This window comes from Saccoglossus kowalevskii, chromosome 7 (genome assembly GCF_978046115.1).
Source record: "Saccoglossus kowalevskii chromosome 7, keSacKowa6.1, whole genome shotgun sequence".
Lineage (NCBI taxonomy): Eukaryota > Metazoa > Hemichordata > Enteropneusta > Harrimaniidae > Saccoglossus > Saccoglossus kowalevskii.
Window position 1 is genome coordinate 17,624,779 of NC_140647.1, and position 21,148 is coordinate 17,645,926.

At 36.6% G+C, this 21,148-nt stretch overlaps 2 protein-coding genes across 2 annotated transcripts; both read left to right on the plus strand.

Moving 5' to 3' along the window:
• The first annotated feature begins 2,566 nt into the window (after nucleotides 1-2,566).
• On the plus strand, nucleotides 2,567-6,694 carry LOC144348118 (uncharacterized). Its single transcript, XM_085501680.1, has 3 exons — nucleotides 2,567-2,664; nucleotides 3,144-3,298; nucleotides 5,972-6,694. The coding sequence occupies exon 3, from the start codon at nucleotides 5,975-5,977 to the stop codon at nucleotides 6,638-6,640; it is 666 nt and encodes a 221-aa protein (XP_085357806.1). The 5' UTR covers nucleotides 2,567-2,664; nucleotides 3,144-3,298; nucleotides 5,972-5,974; the 3' UTR covers nucleotides 6,641-6,694.
• Nucleotides 6,695-12,025: 5,331 nt separating this feature from the next.
• On the plus strand, nucleotides 12,026-21,013 carry LOC100370546 (uncharacterized). The gene is made up of 6 exons (XM_002732768.4): nucleotides 12,026-12,309; nucleotides 13,838-14,012; nucleotides 18,651-18,760; nucleotides 19,041-19,135; nucleotides 19,972-20,045; nucleotides 20,894-21,013. The coding sequence occupies exons 2-6, from the start codon at nucleotides 13,896-13,898 to the stop codon at nucleotides 20,978-20,980; spliced, it is 483 nt and encodes a 160-aa protein (XP_002732814.1). The 5' UTR covers nucleotides 12,026-12,309; nucleotides 13,838-13,895; the 3' UTR covers nucleotides 20,981-21,013.
• Nucleotides 21,014-21,148: the final 135 nt, after the last annotated feature.

Sequence of the window (21,148 nt, forward strand, 5' to 3'; positions counted from 1 at the left end):
CTGTTGCACTTCCTCATTTATATTTATAATCCTGATAATTCCCTTTTTTCTCTACTGCTAAATATCTTTGTCAGTAATTCGTATCTTAGAACAAATTATCTGTCGTGATGTTATCAACGAATGTGATCTACCATAACTGAAGTGCATTTAGCACGTTCAGGGTCAGCTTAAGTTTTCATCCATTTAAGAAAATTAGGCAAGGACTATGGGTATATTTTAAGCTGCCACTCCAAATTTTAAACAAGAATTCACGCATTGAGAAATCTAATTAATATACTAGTGAATAAACATAAATATCTAAATCAGTAGTCGGATTACCAATGACCATATTAGATTAGGAATTGTTAACATACATAACATTGATAAATAAAAGAGCTACACAAATCGGACTGAAAATGCACTCTTTCTCTTTTATGTTTGACCTGTTTTATATTGAACTTGGCAATGGCAATACAATCGAGCAATAAATATTTTGTTTGTTCACATCAAACGTAATTAATATTTAATGGGTATCAGGAAATGTAAGATTTGACAAATGTATTTTGGAGGTATTTTCACGTCTAATAATGCGCTATAAACATTTGAAGATGGTCAATTATAATAAAGTAATTGTGTCTCAACGCCGTATTTTCCTCAGAAAGATCGGCATTTTGACGCTGAACTATAAAAAAGAAGGAAATTCAAGTTCAAAATCAAACGTTCGGTACGCGTCTTTCACGTATTACGCAAGATCCGCAAAGAACGGGACATTGCGTATCTATATTACAAAACTTTCTTACACATATTTATTATTCATTATCATACATAGAACGTGCATTTCATACAGTAAAATATGACCCCCTCCCCATATTTGACGACTCATGAAAATAGTTTTACTGCACTACCTTACCATATTTGTAACGTTACGTCTAATTTTGTATTTACCCTGACACCAGTCGCGCAGCAAGTCTATCCAAACCACTTATCGAAGCATGGATGGACGTTATTCATTTTCCGACCAATTCAACAATTTCCAAAATCGTCTAAGTGATATACGAATCGTTAGAAGCATAATCAACAAATACGTATTGCTAGTTTCAAATGGAGCGTATGCAATATCATGAAGTGTCCCATGAACCTCGACGCGACGCGACGCGACTCGTCAAAATTAGATATTACTTTTAGACATTAAATTTACCTCGAGTAAATAAAAATCATATACATATTAGTTATTCATTATAACTTATATAATAACAAAACTATGTTACAAACACATAATTTTAAAGATGCCTTCAATCATTCCAAAATATCTTAATAATCTTAAATAATCAATGAACCACAATTCATTACCAACCAGATTACAATAATACGGTGCGTATAATGCTTCTTACAAAATTAAATTATATTACACAGTTTTATTTAATAAATCTAAAATTATTGCAATATTATTACTGATGCAGGAGAATCACGATTCAAAGCATACTGCTGAAACCACATACTCTGAGCCATGTGACATTATATTGGCCAGGCTTGCACGTAACATAACAGGTGGCCCAATGATTCAAACTGACTGTTTGATGAGCATGCTTCACTCAATGCAAACAGATTCGGCTGTCATGGTTTGTGATTGTCATGGATGGCTTCGAACCCCGTCTACTATCTTGGGAAATAACTACTTTATGGAGAATTCGGCTACAAGGCATTTATAAAATGCTTACTATATTGGTGAAACTCCATGACAACTCGATCGATTAGGCATATTCACATAGTTGTTTTAAATGTACTGACACAATTAGTGAAGTGCTTTAGATGAACGTGAAGGCCCGTCAAAAGTAATAGCAATAAATACGATCATTTCAGAGTTGTATACTGCTTATTCGTGTTAAGCTGAGTGCCATTCTTCACTCCACAGGACGCCGGTGTGAGTTAATGGAAGAAACCACGTGACTTTCAGAATTCGATACAATTTGATGAAAACTAATGTAGACGAATCCAGTGATTAAAAAAAACTTATATTAGATCACTTTGTTTCGTCATACTTCGCAGTTGTTTTTTGGTTAAATTGAAAGTTCGTGAGGTTGTCTTTTTTTATTCTATATATAAAATGCTTCTGTGAATACGTACACATGTTCCATTATATTAATAATAACTATATGTAGCTTTACTTTTTTAAGTCACAAACAAAAATTTAGTTTTCATTGAGTGAATTCTTAAAATATTTTGCTGTGTTTTAAGTTCCGAGAAAAATATTTTTTAATGTTCTAGCAAATTAACAGCATTCCATTAAAAATCAGCATGTCGTTTAAAAACCAGCCATTAGGGTCAAATTAAATGCGGCATTCATTTACTTGCTCCGCGATTGACACACTTGGGGGGGTTTCCTTAAAGCAAGTGTTTTATATTCAAACTCAATCGCCATTGTGGGATTGAGTCTACTTCGTGAAGTGTTTTGAACCCCCTGGTGAGTCAAACATTGAATACATGTAGATATAAAGACCCGTTTCATCGTCGTTACACTTCACCTACTGTGTGAGTACTTCCTATCGCACTGAAATATGACACATTTAAGAGTGTATAACTAACCAATCTTTTATTACGGCTGTGCTCTGTATTGCATTGGCTTCTTCGGTGAAAACAAGTTGACGTGGTTGTGCACGTATGCACTCCTCATACTGTTCTGTACATGTAAGTATCCAAATACATCTAGCTATTATATTGCACCAATTTTTACTAATAATAATACTTTGTACTGTTCTGTATAAATTCTGGGGTGTTACGTGCCTAGCAACAAGTTTAAATTGTTTTTTTTTTTTTTGCGCACATGTCATTTTTATAATGAGCGAGTTAATTATTTCCTAAAAAAATATCGTTCGTATTTATCGCGCCGGATCAGCAATGTTACGAATAAATTATTCAACCAATAATAATAAATATTCAAAATGTGGCTATTGTTTCTATGTGAGTTTTATTGAGAGTCGGTATGGCTACATAGGCCATTGGCGTCGATTGATAATGTCATTTATTGGGGTCAAACCTACACACCGCAATTGTTAACGATTGTTGCAAAGTAACAACGTAAAACGCGCTTATTTCCACAGTGCCACTGTGAGAGAAGACTCAGAGTACTTAACGCACCAACTGACCATATACATATTGTTTTGCAGAAATTAATCGATTGGTTACTAGGAGGGATACACGCGGCACTCATCGGATGCGGCTCAGTAACTTCTAAGCCTTCGTCAGTAATTGGTTAGTCTACTCTAGATCTCCAGACGGTTATGAAATAGGAAGATCGCTGTAACTGTGCTTATTATATAAGGTAATACTAGCTGCTTTTGCTGAAGAATATTTATTTTATTTCGTTCCCTGAACTGTGTTTTGAATAATATCGTCTACTCTGTACATTCTATTAACTAAGTTTGTTCAGGAAACACATTAGTATTGTTTTCCATATGTTTTTCGATTCAAGCGCACTATATGTAACTTCGCGTACAATGTGTTGATTGGCCAATCATAATAATCGCGTGAATACTATTATTATTTTTGAACTATACCGCGTCTATCACATTTAAGTTGCCTATACTCCAGCTCAATTGTATTTTCTTTTTTCTTTTGTATTTCTTTATTCAAATCTTCGCCGTACTCATATAGGGCATATCCTTTCATATCGATATAACAAACATGTTATAGTATTTCTATTAAACACGCGCAAAGAAAAGTTTTTTTTTCATATTTATTCTTTAGCTAATTTAAGCTAAGTTAATTTTTCGAATATGCTTTGTCGATCCTAGATCTTTGAAACACGTCCGTATTGTTATACGTTCGTTATTATGGTCGTTATTTGTTCGGTTGGGCAGGATTTTACGGCTCAGTAAAACATGCTGCTATATGAAGCGAATATGCAAACTCCTTCCTGCGAAGCGATCATGCCATTCACCGCTTATTTTGCTACTGGGAACAAACATGCTACCAACTAACCTGCTCGGATTGTAGCGAAAAAAAGTAAAACACGTACGTATCGAGCAGTATATATACAAAAGCAGACGGGAATATTTGAAAACAGAAAAGAAATCAATAATCACTGAAATCATCGAAGTAACTCGATCGAATACGAAATACCCGTAATAGCATATTGGCTGATTCATTATATTATTCACTTTTCAATTGAAATGTCATTCAATTTAGTTGATTATGCGTAAAGTTATATCACTGTTGACAAAACTCTCCCTGGGTACGTTTGTTATAGACTAAAATACAAATCATTACTCTCATCATTTCCACTCCGCCTCTCAAGTCAGCGTTTAATAGCTACAAGTGCTGTAGGCGATAATTCATATGGCTAATGTTCGCATGTCGTCTGAACATTTACTCGATACTCACCCACGCACGATTGACGATCACATGCCATGGTGTTTACGTATAATAGTGCAATGTGACAACTCAACCGAGTTGCCAGATAATTGCTCAGTGACGCTAACTTATTAAGGTTGCTGAATACTGTTTCACGAAAGTACTTGGAATCTTTTCATAGTTTGCAAATAGATTGCATACTTCTATACAAGGTCACATGTCAAAAAACAAATATTGGGGGTAGGCACCTAATTTTACTGATATAATTATATGTGGATTACGAAGTTAATATAAGGGACTCTATAAGGAAATCTTAATGTCAGTTCTCAAATATAGTCTATCAATTTCCATTGAAACAATGCAAATCCTTTTTTATATTTAATCACACAGTGATTTTCCGGGTAATATACTAGTATGTACTTTTTTGTGGCGTCTTTGATAATTTACCTTGAATTTAAATATATTTGCATGAAAAGAGCGTTATGGACATTATAGTTCAGCTCATATCTCGCGTATTATGTGTTCGTATTTCGCCTGTACATATGGCAGTTTCATCTAGATGTCAGACATCGCTGGTGCACATGCACATGTTTCCAAGAGGGAAACTGGATAGGTCATACGGACCAGTAATATTCGGCTTTATATGTATGTAGATATTCGTCCAACTACATCTAGTCACTGCAGGTACCCGCTATTTCGAGTCATATTATTTGGGAGAGTTAGTGTGGCGGCTGACGGGTGCGCGACGTCTACTTACAGTGACAAGGGGCTTTGTCGTGGTCGTGAGTTCGGATCTCGCGTGTTGCGTGTTTATATGCTCGTGAATTGCATGTACTTAATATCACCAAGAATATGCATTCGACAATAATGGGTTTACTTGATCGCCAGTGGTCCATGTCATCTCCCTGGAGTGTACGTGCAACTTATTCTGTTAGTGAAGAGAACCAAGATAAAACGACACCCACGTGGTCAGGAAATAGTGCGGATAACGGTGTACTATTAATGTATATGAATGACTACTAATTACACCATAAATAATAATGACTCTGTGCAATTATTACTAGTATCTCCTGATACACAATTTGCACAGTCCCCGGGGTTTATGCATGTAAGATATGGACACAATAATTGAAGTTGTTGGGTTATTCTCAATGATAACTGGGACTCGTGGGATTTCGTTTAAATCAATGCTATTGAATATAACTAACTTCATTCGCCATGCAACCAGCCGTGCAATCTGTTCAGCCGAACAGTTGCTCAAAATAAAACCAACATGAAAGGCTTAGTCGTATTTTATTTTATTTGCGAAGTTGCTCATATTAAAATGAGATTATCACAATCGACGACACTTGGCTGTCAAAAGAGAGATTTCTGAAGTTAGTACGAACTTCAGACATTTTTCAAAATAAACTAAAAAAAAATCCTTTAATTAAAAAAAATAATATAATAAAATAAACTGTTAAATCTTGTCCTGTTGTCGATGCAGTTTAACGGCCAATATTTTACCCTCGGTGACATATTCACACGATATTCCGCTGCAGTCTTATTGTGTCAATATGCATTGATGGTTAACAGTGAACAATGATGTAGTTATTGTAGTAACTAATGATGTAATTCCTTTCATGTTTTTCTACACTTCCAGAAAATGGACCTCCGACGAATAACACTGATGCTTGTATTCAGTTTACTAGTGGCTGGAAAAGGCGGGCATGCTTACATCGCAGATCGCGGTGGTTCTATCAATGACATAAATAGCCATGGATGGTCAGATTTCTCAAACAGAATTGACGACATGCAGCCAGGTTGGCAATACGAAGTGCCTGTTGATGGGAGTTCCTTCAACGAGGAAGAAATAACATGGGACGAACTTGACATAATTGACGACTATACGTCTCCTTCTCTGTTTTCAAGTGACAGACAGCAACCAATGGGTCCATGGGACGGTAGAGACACGCCTAATGCGGACACGGTCAAGCCACCAATAATACGCGAACGTCGTCGCAATTCTTCAGGCACACTGACAAATCCGAACACGTGCACGATACGACCGATAGTACTCGGTGTGCGTTTTCATGGTTGCTTGCCCGCGGTGATTCCTGCGTACGGCTGTTACTGTACTTGTAACTCTTATTCACTGCCTGTTGCCTCCGATGACACGGACACAGACAGCTACACCAACCAACTCTGTTCATGCTCCACGGAAGTTTCGTTCGACATGCTTCCATTTAAAGTTCGTTGTAGAAGTGGTCCTGTTACTAAACACATCGGAATTCTCAGAGAATGTGCCTGTTCCGCGCGCCGTTGTCATTGACAATAATTCTATATGTAAAATTATTATGATTATAAATAATGTGTTTGAACACAATATTCGTCAGTAAATTTCATTGTGGATTTTAACGCACGGGACGTGTGAAATGTACTCACTCGTAATCGGTACACTTGTTTCAAAGAATACGTCATCTGGTGTCGTTGTTAACAAGTACACTTCGTCGACTGGCAAATACATAACACAGTGTTTACTCACTCACTCACTCACTCACTCACTCACTCACTCACTCACTCACTCACTCACTCACTCACTCACTCACTCACTCACTCACTCACTCACTCACTCACTCACAATAATCAATATTTATGAAATTAGTTTATTTTTTTAAACAAATTTTCTAAGAGTCACGGTATGTTGGCAGGTATATCTAGAATACAAAATACAATATAACTTAATACAATTGAAATTTCCATAGAGCATAACGTTACGTTACTATATATACTACAATACAGTACAATACATTTTAAAATGCAAACAGACAGACAAATATTACAACATAAAACACAGGATTCGATCTCACGATCAAGAATACAGTACAGTACAATACAATACACACGTGGTAGGAGTAACACGTCTCTTTTAAACTTTGTTCACAGTTTATAATTTTGTTCTTTTCTGCGTGATATACTTAACTATTAGAGTTATTTGTTCAATTTTTGACGTCTTTGTTGTCTTTTCACTTTCGATGTGTCGAGCAGTGTGGATGGCAAAGATGGTCGGCATGGTTACTAGTTAGATGTAATAAATAATGCTGCACAGTGTTAAAACTTTGAAGGTGTTTCAGTATACGCATGCGTAGAAGCAGTGTCTGACTCGTAATAAATCAGTGACATCACTATTTTTACGGCTTCTGTATGAACCGAACAGTCATAGTTTTTAGTTCGGCTTGTGATACAGGTCACGTTGAAGGTCAACATATTAATGTGGAGCTTCTGGTACGTTCAATAGTCGATCTTTAGCGTCGCAACCGTTAAAATTGCTTGCTTGGCCAATGTATTTTTATGTCAAATTGGAACACTGAAACTGAGATGAAGAAGTGCTCAAAAACATTAACTTTGCAATAAAACATAAACTCAAGATTTCGCAACATAGTTAACGCTTTTGATTTTTCAAACCTGTATACCATTATACCGCATGATAAATTACAGTTACGAATTAAGAACACATCTATTAAGAATTTTCTTCGAATCTTTACAAATATAAAGTACTAGTAGTCTATCAAATCTACTTTATTAAAATTCTGTAGTAAAGATGACATTATAAATATTGGATATATTCCTGGTGATTCAGAAAAAATGTAATGAGAGTACAGGTCTAATTGACAAAATGGACACATACAAACAAAGTAAAAGTGATTTGAAAAATGAAATCCATGACATAGATAATGATGAGAACAAGACAATTACTTGTACAACGCGTTAAACAAATGAGCACGAGGAGACTGCTATATATGTGTAATCCTCCAAGTGGGAAAAAAATGTGATGCAAATGTATATCACAGCTTAAGCTCTCAGATTATCAATTCAAGTAGGAATACGTAAGTTATATAAGAACATGATATAATTGATGAAAATGCACTTTAGTTTTATGGTGGTCGTATAACCTCGATGAGGACATCAACATTGAAAAGTGAATCTGTAAATCGCCTATAACTTTTAGGTATAACTTTTATTGTGGGATCACGCAATTGGTGTACCGTGCAACCTTGCACATAGTTATTAATAAGAATCAGTGCAATAGTTTATTATGTGTGATTGATGGTGGCGTTCTGCCTTGTCCAGTTCCAGGGCAGTCATTACCCTCTTGTCTGAGAAGGGGATATTTTGCAGTGATTATAAGATCTTAACCAAAAATGATAATGAGTTAAACAATTTCTACTTCCGGGAACACTTTGCACCCAACATGTCCTACAGAGGGCATTATCCCACCGTCAATAACTTGGCCTGTCACAGGTTCACTCCTGTATTCTGATTCCTTCTGACAAAAGCATCACTAGTAGGTTCCTGTCAGAACAATTTCACTTGCCTGACCACATGAAGAAAAAATATCCACAGACAGTGAACATGCGAGTTTTAAATTCCAAAGCAGGGGAGCCCTCTGGGAAAACAGTTAGTATGTACTACAATCAACGTATCCCTACCACACCTTCGTGGCTTTTAATTGCACCCATCTCAGGTGGTGGAAATATATTCATAAAATTTGAATATAAATGCCACAAATCCATGGTTGCTGGAATTACGAAAGTGCAGTACTTGATGCAAAATGCACATTGCACTTTAGTGATTAAAGCGGGAGGATCGTCACCTGCGCACGCGCGGGAATTGAGTCCCAAGCGACGATAACAACACACACTAAAACGCAAAGGCTCATGGGTAGACGCTTGCTTGTAAACAATGACACGCTATGGCCATCTGACGCATGCGCAGGTGACGACTCCTCCCTTTAAGAAAAGGATACGATCTGTGCATATTTAGTGATAGTCCATAATAAAACACAGTGAGGGTGGTCTTTGCCTGTCTGTAAACGTTAAACCAACACTTCATGACTGCAAATCACCAATCTTGAGGGCGACTTACAATAGAGTATTGTTTAAATAATTTCATCGAATCAGATGAAAGTCAAGTTCTCTTGGCAATGAAGTTGAGTCAATTCTTCATATTTTTGAATGTGAAGTGGACATGGGTTTCATCTGTAATTAGAAAACATCACATCACATCTCATCTCATTCGCTCCAACTTGATCTACTCGTGTCACCATGATAGCTTGTCCTATAGCCACATGAGGCGTCGGTCAAATTATATTCGTGTTCATCCATGTGTTATGCAAACCAGTTAATCCCTTATATATTTTCACATATCAGGTAAAGTCAAGGCTGAAGGCTTAATTACACTTTTACTGTTGGCTCAGTTACATATAGGACTACAAAATAAACATAATGAAGCCCTGTTGTGTCGAATTGATAAATATCTGATTTTCTTATTTCTCTTCATATTTTTTCTATATTGTTCTTTGCCGACTCAAACAAGGAAACAGTGGTATGTTTTCGGTTTCTGTTGGCCTTGAATTTGGCCAAGAGGTCGTTGTCTCTTGCCTTCAAGTTGGCCATAAGTAATTCGAATCTAGTGTGTGGGTGTTCGTAAAAAGTTTATAATTGTATTCTGAGGTATCTCATTGTCTGTACTCATCTGTTCTCGAAATATATCCGTTACTACAAAATCACAATAAATTACGGTACTCTAACAACGTAATAGATAATGCATCAGAACGTGTGACATAACTTATTGGCTAGACGTTTTGCAGGTTACTATCACCATTCTTAAATTAGCTTGTGTCAATGATATGTTCTCTTTACCACGAAATGTTTGCGAGTTTATGGCATATACATGAGATGTGGGATACTTTAAGTAGTTAAAATGGTTGATATCTCACAGCGCACTCGATCCGGGTAGTCGTCATATTCTGCGCTATGAGCTATGTTAATTTCCTCCTTTATTTAAAAACCAATAAAGGAAAAAATCGACACTACACACAAATTCTCCATGTAATGAATTTATTCCTGCTTATTTAATTTTAATTTTTAAATATTATTTTATTTTATTTTATTATTATTATCTTTTTGAATTTAACTTTTGTCCGAGCCTGGGCAGGGGTGAACCACCGTTATGTACGGCATAATGTTGGCATCAGCACATTCATACATCATGTATTACCTACGTGTTTTCAAAGAAAGCTTTGTACAACGGTTCTTTTTTACTATATGCCCTTCGAATTCGTTGACGACAATAATGCTCACAGAACGGTGCGGACAACTGTCGTCTACAAAAATATGTCGGCATCATTGAATCTTTTCTATTCTATTTCGAATGAATTATCATAATGCCACAATATGTACATCATAAGTATTTTTCATATTTATACATCGTCAAATTACGTACACTATACTGTTTCGTGCATGCACATGGCTATTGTAATAACAATCACATGTTGTTGTTGTCAAATATAAGAAGTACCATACTAATCACATTGTACCACCCGCTGAACAATCACTAATTAACACCCTTTCCAAGGCTCCATGTAATTTTAATCAACTGTTAATATTCTAAAATTATATGTATGATATTGTGGGTTCGAATCACAATGTGCTGCGTGACACTCCGCTTCCATGCTGTGTTGCTTAATCGATTGTTCTAATTGCAACCTAGACATTACCGCGGTAAATCAATAAACACACGGTGTGTCATATGATCTATTTTTAGAATAATTGCTTATAGATTAAGTTTAAAATTAAATTTTTTCCTGACATCCTGACATGTTTCTTTATTTATATTCACTTGGAATCACGTGTGTCAGATTAGGTCATTGTGACAACATGCATTACGGATAAGTTCAAGGTTCCAACTCGAATAGGGAATTATTTGTTATTCTGTGAAATTTTAAATCGTTAAATATTTATCATGTGAGTTTTTTCTGTGAAGCCATCGGACGATCTAGATTTATGGTCTTTACCGTGATTTCATCACTGAAATGCTATTTAGTATAATTATTTATTATTGACGATTTTTGCATCGTCCATACTGAACCTGATTTTGTTCCTTGAAAGCAAGACAAAAATAGCAAAAACGTAATTTCAGCTGAAAAAGAGAGGGAGATTGGCTCTTTTAGTCCAATCGATGTCATCACGAATTTGTCTTTCATACCAGGAATCTATGCGCATAAAAGTGGTCGTTTGCCTATTCATATATTCATTCAAAATGAGATTTGTGATTTTCTACATGTGTTATTTTCGTCATAGCATATAATTCTCCACAAATAACAGCAATTGATAAAATAAAACATTTGCCGCATTAAACACTCGATCAGACCATGAACGCCCTCAGTTCATATACGTAGTTCATTGGGATGCGACCACTTTCAGCTTGAGTAAATTGTATTTAGACGTCAAACATTTCAAATCATAGGGATGGCTGAAAGAGTGTGACCTGTGCAATTGTTTTGCGGTGTCTTGTCTATACATTTAAATTTTCTTTAATGTGCAAACATTTTTTTCTGCAATACCTGGCATAATTTTTCTTATTGGTGCCGAGTTTGCATTTTTTAAACAAACATTCTAACCATCCCAGTGATTTTAGATCGACCTCTTATTCTCATTATCCGAATGGAAAACATTGTCACGCCGTTACACCATAAGTACTTTCAGCACCCGGTGTTTTACACTTTTACAGCTGAAAATACCACGCTCTCTGAAACACACAGCACTGTGCATTTCATACGCAGTCTCAATGATTCTCTTCATAAACCAATTTAACATAATGCCTTCGGCGTGTCATTGTTATTCAAATGAAAATGCATTAATAAAAAATAAGGTCACTCACTCACTCTAACACAATGCAATATTGCGATGTTGATATTGTAATTTTTAGATATTCCCCCGTTCTCCTGTAATGCTATTTACGACCCAACAGCCTTGTAACACCGTTGTGTGTTTTATTAACCGGGAGCAATTTACGCTAACCATCGTTTGAAACCTGATACGTCGCTTTTTTTTTTTTTTTTTTTTTCGAACGAGTCCTGATAATCCGCCATTTTGAACTACGTCACTAAGGAGTTTATGATCGATGCAAACGCCGTAAACAACGCAGGTTAAAAATACGGTAAGCATACATTTCCTTTACTTGTTTTAAAAAAATAATCGGCGACTTAATATGACGTCAGTGATGATGTGGGTTACCGTCCGAAGATCCTTATCATTTCGAAAGGTCGACCTTGCGTTGACTCGAATTGTTTTGTTAATTAACATGATTCACGTGTGTGATATTGCATAACGATAGTCATCATCTTTTTACCGTTAAGCCCCCCACTCCCCCCCGGTTTCAAGTGAGGGACCCTTAATTGAAATACCGTTTTACTAATAAACCAACGGTGTGTGCGTAGGGAATCTAAATGTATACGTAGAGTACAATTTACTAATTACATTCCCAATCCTTCGGATCCTTGTACAATCACCCAGTCATGCGCTGATGGAAAACAGGAACGTCAAATACATAGAGTCATTAATTAATTATGTGGATTTATCGGTCGCCCTGAACCAGTTCTTCTCATAGTCCGTTCTAATTTGTGTTTGTTTAGATTCCATTTATGATGACTTCGATATTTTGTACATTATTTCGCTTTATATTTATTTATATACTGTCTTTGATATGTACATGCGATGTGGCAAGACACTCAATATGGCGACTTTGCTTCCAGGTTCGGCCTGGGTTCAATCTGATTAAAATTCGATGTAGGTATATCCTCAATTCATTTATTTATTTTTAAATTATATATCTTTTTTCCTTTATATATATTTATTACATATTTTTTGTTTATTTTTTACTTGCCATTTGTTCGGGTTTTTTTATTACAATATAAAACTAAAAAATTGAGCCTATATTTACATCGGATTTTAATCAAACTGGGTTTACGTCCGTGACGTTAATACGGATAACCACGGCAATTGAAATCGCATATATACGAAGAGAGTTATGAAACCAGTCATTTACTGGGCAATGCGTAGGTTCTTGATCAACATTAGAAAATATCCGGTTTTAAGTAAAATAAAGTAAGCAATTAGTAAGAATTAATATTAATACACCTCAGACGTTCTATATTTTTTACATTTTCAGGTAAGAACTGGGTAATATATTGCATCGATTTCACGACATCGGTGTTTCATGACTTGTGTTATATGTAAAGCAGTGCAGCGATGAAAAAAAATAAGGATTACTAGTACTTATTGAATTATTTGCATTTTAAGCCTTCGAGTTACTATGGAGATATAACACTAGTCAATATATATGCCGTGATCGACAAAATAGTCTTGCATTTTTACAATAAACCATGTGAAAAAACATACTCAAAAAATGAAACCTGTGTGTGAAAAAAATAAAGCGGTTAACGTTACTAGATCCCACAACCCCACGACCGGTCGTCAGTGACAAAAGTTGGGGAAAAACTCAGTGGTGAGATAATATTATATATGACGAGCGTGCGACCAGTCGTAAAAACATTCTATAATAAACAAAAACTAGGCCCAGAAAGAAATCTCGGGGAAACGAAAACTGTCGCGCTCACAAGAGGTACTGGAGAAAATACATTTTGTATTTTAGGGTCCCACATATATCCATTTTCTCTTATCTACAGGTTCAATACAAGCCTTCTTCACGTGAATACAGAATACTACTACACTCTAGTCGCTACCATGGCTGAGCAGGATAACATATTTGTGGACATAGATGTTTGCAACGAACATTTAAAAAGAGACGGGATTGAGATGAAGCGACGGACGTATAATCCATCTTACAACGTATATGCCCAGGTACGTCGGTTGAAGTCAGGTAGTCAATACAAAAGGATAATTGGGTGGCATAGTAATATGCGGAACATATTGCGGAACAGAAGCCGGTACTTCGGTAGTTATGTTCTAGATTTGTTTCCACAAAAGTGAGAGTAAAATTCCGACAATGTACAATGTGTTAATTCTACTCACCCCACATAAACACAACTATTTTTAAATCATCGAAATTGTACCAATATTTGAAGACTTTCTTAGGCAAAATTTGATTGTAGGATTTATTTTCGAATGTGATCTCATTTGTTTCGAAGAACTTTCTGCGAGGAATGAGAAGTTTCGTAATGTTTTATTGAATATGATACCAAAATAATAAAGCTTCTGATTTGAGTAGAATTTCATGCATAAAATCAACAAATGTGTTTAAAAATAACGGACTGACACATTTGAAGTGAGCACTCTGTTTGGTCACCTTTCCAAATAATGCCCTTATCGGTGTAGTTAAACGGGTCGCTACGTCCGCAATGGTTTTCGATAATCGACAGAAATATTACCATTTTTTTTTCAAAATGAACTTTCAGTCGGCATTATTATGAGTTACTGTCATTGCACGATGCGAGTATTTGTTATTGTTACCCGGACTGGTTTACTCTACGAACTGTTGAAACACGCATAAAATGATTACGTACAACGATAATATTGTGACCTTTACCTACCATATCACTCAGTGATCTTTCACGTGAAACACCACAACTGTAAACAACGTGCATACACCATAGTCATGTGATAATATTATCGTTTGAAAAAAAAATTACACAACTTTTAAAAAAATATTAAAATTGTTGATACACACCTCTATAGCGACACTAGGCGTAAAATGGTCCTGCTTCACAAGCGTTTACATTATATGGGGAGTTTAATTGTAGCATGAGACCTGTACATTGTCTAGGAGAGTTTAATTGTGTAATTTACAGCAAGTCTCAGAAGTATTGGGGCAGCCAATTTGCAAACTCGCTAGCGAATTGGCTAACTGCTTTGGTTTTGACTAAACGGTTGGCTTTCGAATCCCGCTGGCGTCGTCTTGCGGTCACGCCAACTTAAGACGAATCTATGTAACAGTAGGGGACGATCCTCATACTTTATGAGCTAATCAGCGACGGTTTGAAATATACCAGGGAAAGTGTTCTATGCTCTTCGTGTCCACACAAAAACGACGAATGAGGTCATATACCAAATATTGGTGGATTAATCGCATTTATAATATTATCACGCCAGCTGACTGTGGCCATTTTCGGGCTCAAATCATTCAGGGGAATCCAGACATGTACCATCCTGAAGTTGCGTAAAAACATTCTATGTCCCTTAATGCAATATAGACTCGCCAAGAGTGGACGCGGTCACAAAACGGCGCCAGCGAGATTCGAAAGCCAACCGTTTAGTCAAAACCCAAGCAGTTAGCCAACTCGCTAGCGAGTTTGCAAATTGGCTGCCCCAATACATCTGAGACTTGCTGTAATTGTAGTGTGAGATATGCGCATCTAATCTACGGGGAGTTTATTTGTAATGTCAGTCCTGTACATTGTCGTCTTTGGGGAATTTGATTGTAGTGTGAGTCCTGTATGATGTTATCTATGGGGAATTTAATTGTAGTGTGAGTCTTGTATGATGTTATCTATGGGGAATTTTATTGTAGTGTGAGATATGCGCATCTCATCTACAGGGAGTTTATTTGTAATGTCAGTGCTGTACATTATCGTCTTTGGGGAATTTGATTGTAGTGTGAGTCCTGTATGATGTTATCAATGGGGAATTTAATTGTAGTGCGAGTCCTGTATGATGTTATCTATGGGGAATTTAATCGTAGTGTGAGATATGCGCATCTCATCTACGGGGAGTTTATTTGTAATGTCAGTGCTGTACATTGTCGTCTTTGGGGAATTTGATTGTAGTGAGAGTCCTGTATGATGTTATCTATTGGGAATTTAATTGTAGTGCGAGTTCTGTATGATGTTATCTATGGGAAATTTAATTGTAGTGTGAGATATGCGCATCTCATCTACGGGGAGTTTATTTGTAATGTCAGTGCTGTACATTGTCGTCTTTGGGGAATTTGATTGTAGTGTGAGTCCTGTATGATGTTATCAATGGGGAATTTAATTGTAGTGTGAGATATGCGCATCTAATCTACGGGGAGTTTATTTGTAATGTCAGTCCTGTACATTGTCGTCTATGGGGAATTTAATTGTAGTGTGAGTCCTGTATGATGTTATCTATGGGGAATTTAATTGTAGTGTGAGTCCTGTATGATGTTATCTATGGGGAATTTAATTGTAGTGTGAGTCTTGTATGATGTTATCTATGGGGAATTTTATTGTAGTATGAGATATGCGCATCTCATCTGCAGGGAGTTTATTTGTAATGTCAGTGCTGTACATTATCGTCTTTGGGGAATTTGATTGTAGTGTGAGTCCTGTATGATGTTATCAATGGGGAATTTAATTGTAGTGTTAGTCCTGTATGATGTTATCTATGGGGAATTTTATTGTAGTGTGAGTCCTGTATGATGTTATCTATGGGGAATTTTATTGTAGTGTGAGATATGCGCATCTCATCTACAGGGAGTTTATTTGTAATGTCAGTGCTGTACATTGTCGTCTTTGTGGAATTTGATTGTAGTGTGAGTCCTGTATGATGTTATCTATGGGGAATTTAATTGTAGTGTGAGTCCTGTATGATGTTATCTATGGGGAATTTTATTGTAGTGTGAGATATGCGCATCTCATCTACGGGGAGTTTATTTGTAATGTCAGTGCTGTACATTGTCGTCTTTGGGGAATTTGATTGTAGTCTGAGTCCTGTATGATGTTATCTATGGGGAATTTAATTGTAGTGTGAGTCCTGTATGATGTTATCTATGGGGAATTTAATTGTAGTGTGAGATATGCGCATCTCATCTACGGGGAGTTTATTTGTAATGTCAGTCCTGTACATTGTCGTCTATGGGGAATTTAATTGTAGTGTGAGTCCTGTATGATGTTATCTATGGGGAATTTAATTGTAGTGTGAGTCCTGTCTGATGTTATCTATGGGGAATTTTATTGTAGTGTGAGTCCTGTATGATGTTATCTATGAGGAATTTTATTGTAGTGTGAGATATGCGCATCTCATCTACGGGGAGTTTATTTGTAATGTCAGTGCTGTACATTGTCGTCTTTGGGGAATTTGATTGTAGTGTGAGTCCTGTATGATGTTATCTGTGGGGAATTTAATTGTAGTGTGAGTCCTGTATGATGTTATCTATGGGGAATTTTATTGTAGTGTGAGTCCTGTATGATGTTATCTATGAGGAATTTTATTGTAGTGTGAGATATGCGCATCTCATCTACGGGGAGTTTATTTGTAATGTCAGTGCTGTACATTGTCGTCTTTGGGGAATTTGATTGTAGTGTGAGTCCTGTATGATGTTATCTATGGGGAATTGTATTGTAGTGTGAGATATACGCATCTCATCTACGGGGAGTTTATTTGTAATGTCAGTGCTGTACATTGTCGTCTTTGGGGAATTTGATTGTAGTGAGAGTCCTGTATGATGTTATCTATGGGGAATTTAATTGTAGTGTGAGTCCTGTATGATGTTATCTATGGGGAATTTTATTGTAGTGTGAGATATGCGCATCTCATCTACAGGGAGTTTATTTGTAATGTCAGTGCTGTACATTATCGTCTTTGGGGAATTTGATTGTAGTGTGAGTCCAGTATGATGTTATCAATGGGGAATTTAATTGTAGTGTTAGTCCTGTATGATGTTATCTATGGGGAATTTTATTGTAGTGTGAGTCCTGTATGATGTTATCTATGGGGAATTTTATTGTAGTGTGAGATATGCGCATCTCATCTATGTTGAGTTTATTTGTAATGTCAGTGCTGTACATTGTCGTCTTTGGGGAATTTGATTGTAGTGTGAGTCCTGTATGATGTCATCTATGGGGAATTGTATTGTAGTGTGAGATATGCGCATCTCATCTACGGGGAGTTTATTTGTAATGTCAGTGCTGTACATTGTCGTCTTTGGGGAATTTGATTGTAGTGTGAGTCCTGTATGATGTTATCTATGGGGAATTTAATTGTAGTGTGAGTCCTGTATGATGTTATCTATGGGGAATTTTATTGTAGTGTGAGATATGCGCATCTCATCTACGGGGAGTTTATTTGTAATGTCAGTGCTGTACATTGTCGTCTTTGGGGAATTTGATTGTAGTGTGAGTCCTGTATGATGTTATCTATAGGGGATTTAATTGTAGTGTGAGACATGCGCATCTCATCTACGGGGAGTTTATTTGTAATGTCAGTCATTTATATTGTCGTCTATGGGAATTTGATTGTAGTGTGAGTCATGTATATTGTTATCGTTGGAGTGTTTAATTGTAGTGTGAGACCTACACATTGTCTATGGGAGTTTAATTGCATCAAGTATATTGTCGTTTATGGGTTTTTTTTTTTATTGTAATGTGAGTCCCGTACATTGTTAACGATGGGGAATGTATAGTTGTAGTGTGAGAAATGCATTTTTGTCTACTGGGAGTTTATTTGTAGTGTGAGAACTACAGATTCAGAACTCATGCAGTAGACATTCACACTCAACACAAGATCACTGTATACCAACAGGAAGTTAACCTCCAAGACGAACAGGAAGCTCGTGTAAGAGAACTGGAAAATGACAGCGCAGAGGGCAGTAATTTCCAGGATGTCGTCATTGCGTCGCTACATACAAAAAGGTACATGTTGGTTGCTGGTTGTGTGGAGCAATCACAATAAGCTTCAATGCATTAAAACACTTATCGAACACCAGTTTGTGTGCGATACTATATATACAAAAAAGTTTCGGTTGAGTAGGAATTACAATTAAATCGAACTCCGTGACAGTATTACATCGTTTATGAAACATCGGGTTTTATACCCCGATTTACAGTACGTGTTATTGCACAGACATCCATTATCGAATTGATCGTCATTTTCTCTTAGCCTCTAACGTTGTTTTTTTTGACAATTTTGCAGCAGTGACGTGCCTCATAAGCAAGCACTTCGACAGGCGTCTAGTGGTATTTCAAGCGCACACAGCAACGAAAGCGACAAGCAGGACAGTGACAAGGGTAAACTTGTTTTTAAACTTAATTTTTTTGTGGGGATGAAATCACGTGATTCAATGACGCTATATTTCCTAGAAATATTCGTGAGATGTGTACATTATTCACGTGACCCCCACCAATACTAATTTTAAGCAAATTCTTTGACGTCATAGTCTCATCACATGATATCGCGAGATATGATAACTATGGGAGATGATCAGTTGATACCTCACATCATGTGACCCCCATGAGGTGAATTGGTATCACCCCGCATCCACCTTATTTAGAAAACAACTTTTTGCACGTTTGCATATTTATATATTGCTTTATTTAATAAACCACCAAGCCTAAGATTTGTGTGGAATTTTAGCGGAAACCAACTGGGTTTGTTGAAATTTCCGACTGAATTTTTTTGAGTAACGACAATTTGATTTTAAAAACTACACAACTTTGTCTTTTTATTTTATTTTTTAAATAGTGGATAGTTGGCTCTCCATATTTCATGTAGTTATTCCGTGTATCGACAAGATGTTCCTTACAATAAAGCTCTACCGTCGTTGTTACGCATCGTGTTCGATATGGGTTCATTTCCACATACAATCACGTGTAAAATAACGTTGTTCACGCCAAATTTCGAACGCGGCTGCGGCGCTTGAATTTGAGTTCGTTGTGCTGTAACTTTAAAGCGGGATGGTCGTCACCTGCGCACGCGCGGGAGTCCCAAGCGACGATAACAACACACGCTAAAAACGCAAAAGCTCTTGAGTAGACGTTTGTTTGTAAATAATGACACGCTTTGTCCATCTGACGCATGTGCAGGTGACGACTCCCCCGCTTTAATATATTCCGTTTGTTTACAGATACTGTGAGTATCGAAGGAGCCGAGGGAAAGAAAAGAGAATACACAGAAGAGGAGCGCCTAATGCTCGAAAAGGTATCGTGACACAGTCTGTGGCAATGAACAATCCAAGACAGCGCGAGTAACAAAGATGCGACAAATAATTTACACTAAGACAAATTATGTGTTATGAGTCGAATCACAAACGACACGGATTAGTAAATGACGTACAATGACGTGCACAATAGTTAGTAAAAAAAACAATATGAATCAATAAGATTGTTAAGCCTTAATGCGGGGGAGTCATCACCTGCGCATGCGTTAAATGGCCATAGCGTGTCATTGTTTACAAACAAGCGTCTACCGCGCGTGCGCAGGTGGCGACCCTCCCGCTTTAAGTCCCAATCTCCATTATTGTCATTATATAATGATATTTACTACATCATTGTTGTTTTTTTCAAATTTGTTTTCAAGATTTGTAATCAATAGGAAATAATGTTCATTTGATCCAAAATTATCAAAATGATTATCAAGACAAAGATAAAAATAGACAAACGGTTGAACCAACATTTTGGTGGGAAAAAATGATGGCGTTCAAAAGGTGACTGGTGAATCCGATCAAGTTGCTGTACTATGACATTACCCATCATGCAATTTAACCGCTCAGCGACAATTTAATTATGGTGAACAGATCAATTTTTAACTTTCAACTGTATATTTATATTATTATTTTTTATTTTTTGAAAAAGAAAAAAAAATTATATATTGTAAATATATTTGTGAAAGACCTAGCTACGCAAAATCTTAAAACGTGAAGCGTAGAATATTACTCAATAGAACTACAATTACATTTGATCACATCCAAATGCAGCATGGGAGTTGACGTCAGGTTGGCTCATTTAAATATCCGATAGTGACTTTGTTACTTTTATTGTCTCTTTCAGTTGCGCAAAGTAGTGGAGCTCTGCACTCGACCGGAACCAATCAAACGCCCAACATCGAAAGAAATTCTAGAAATGCTAAAAATATAACTTCTCAAAGTCACGTGACAGTGACGTCAGGTGTACTACGTGCTTATGTTAGTGTTTCAATGTTCAAAACTCGTAGCACGTCATTCAACGCAGACACAATGGGCTGCATTGTAATTGCTTCACTGACGTCAGCGGGTGTATTTCATTGTGACCTCAGCTGAATGCGTA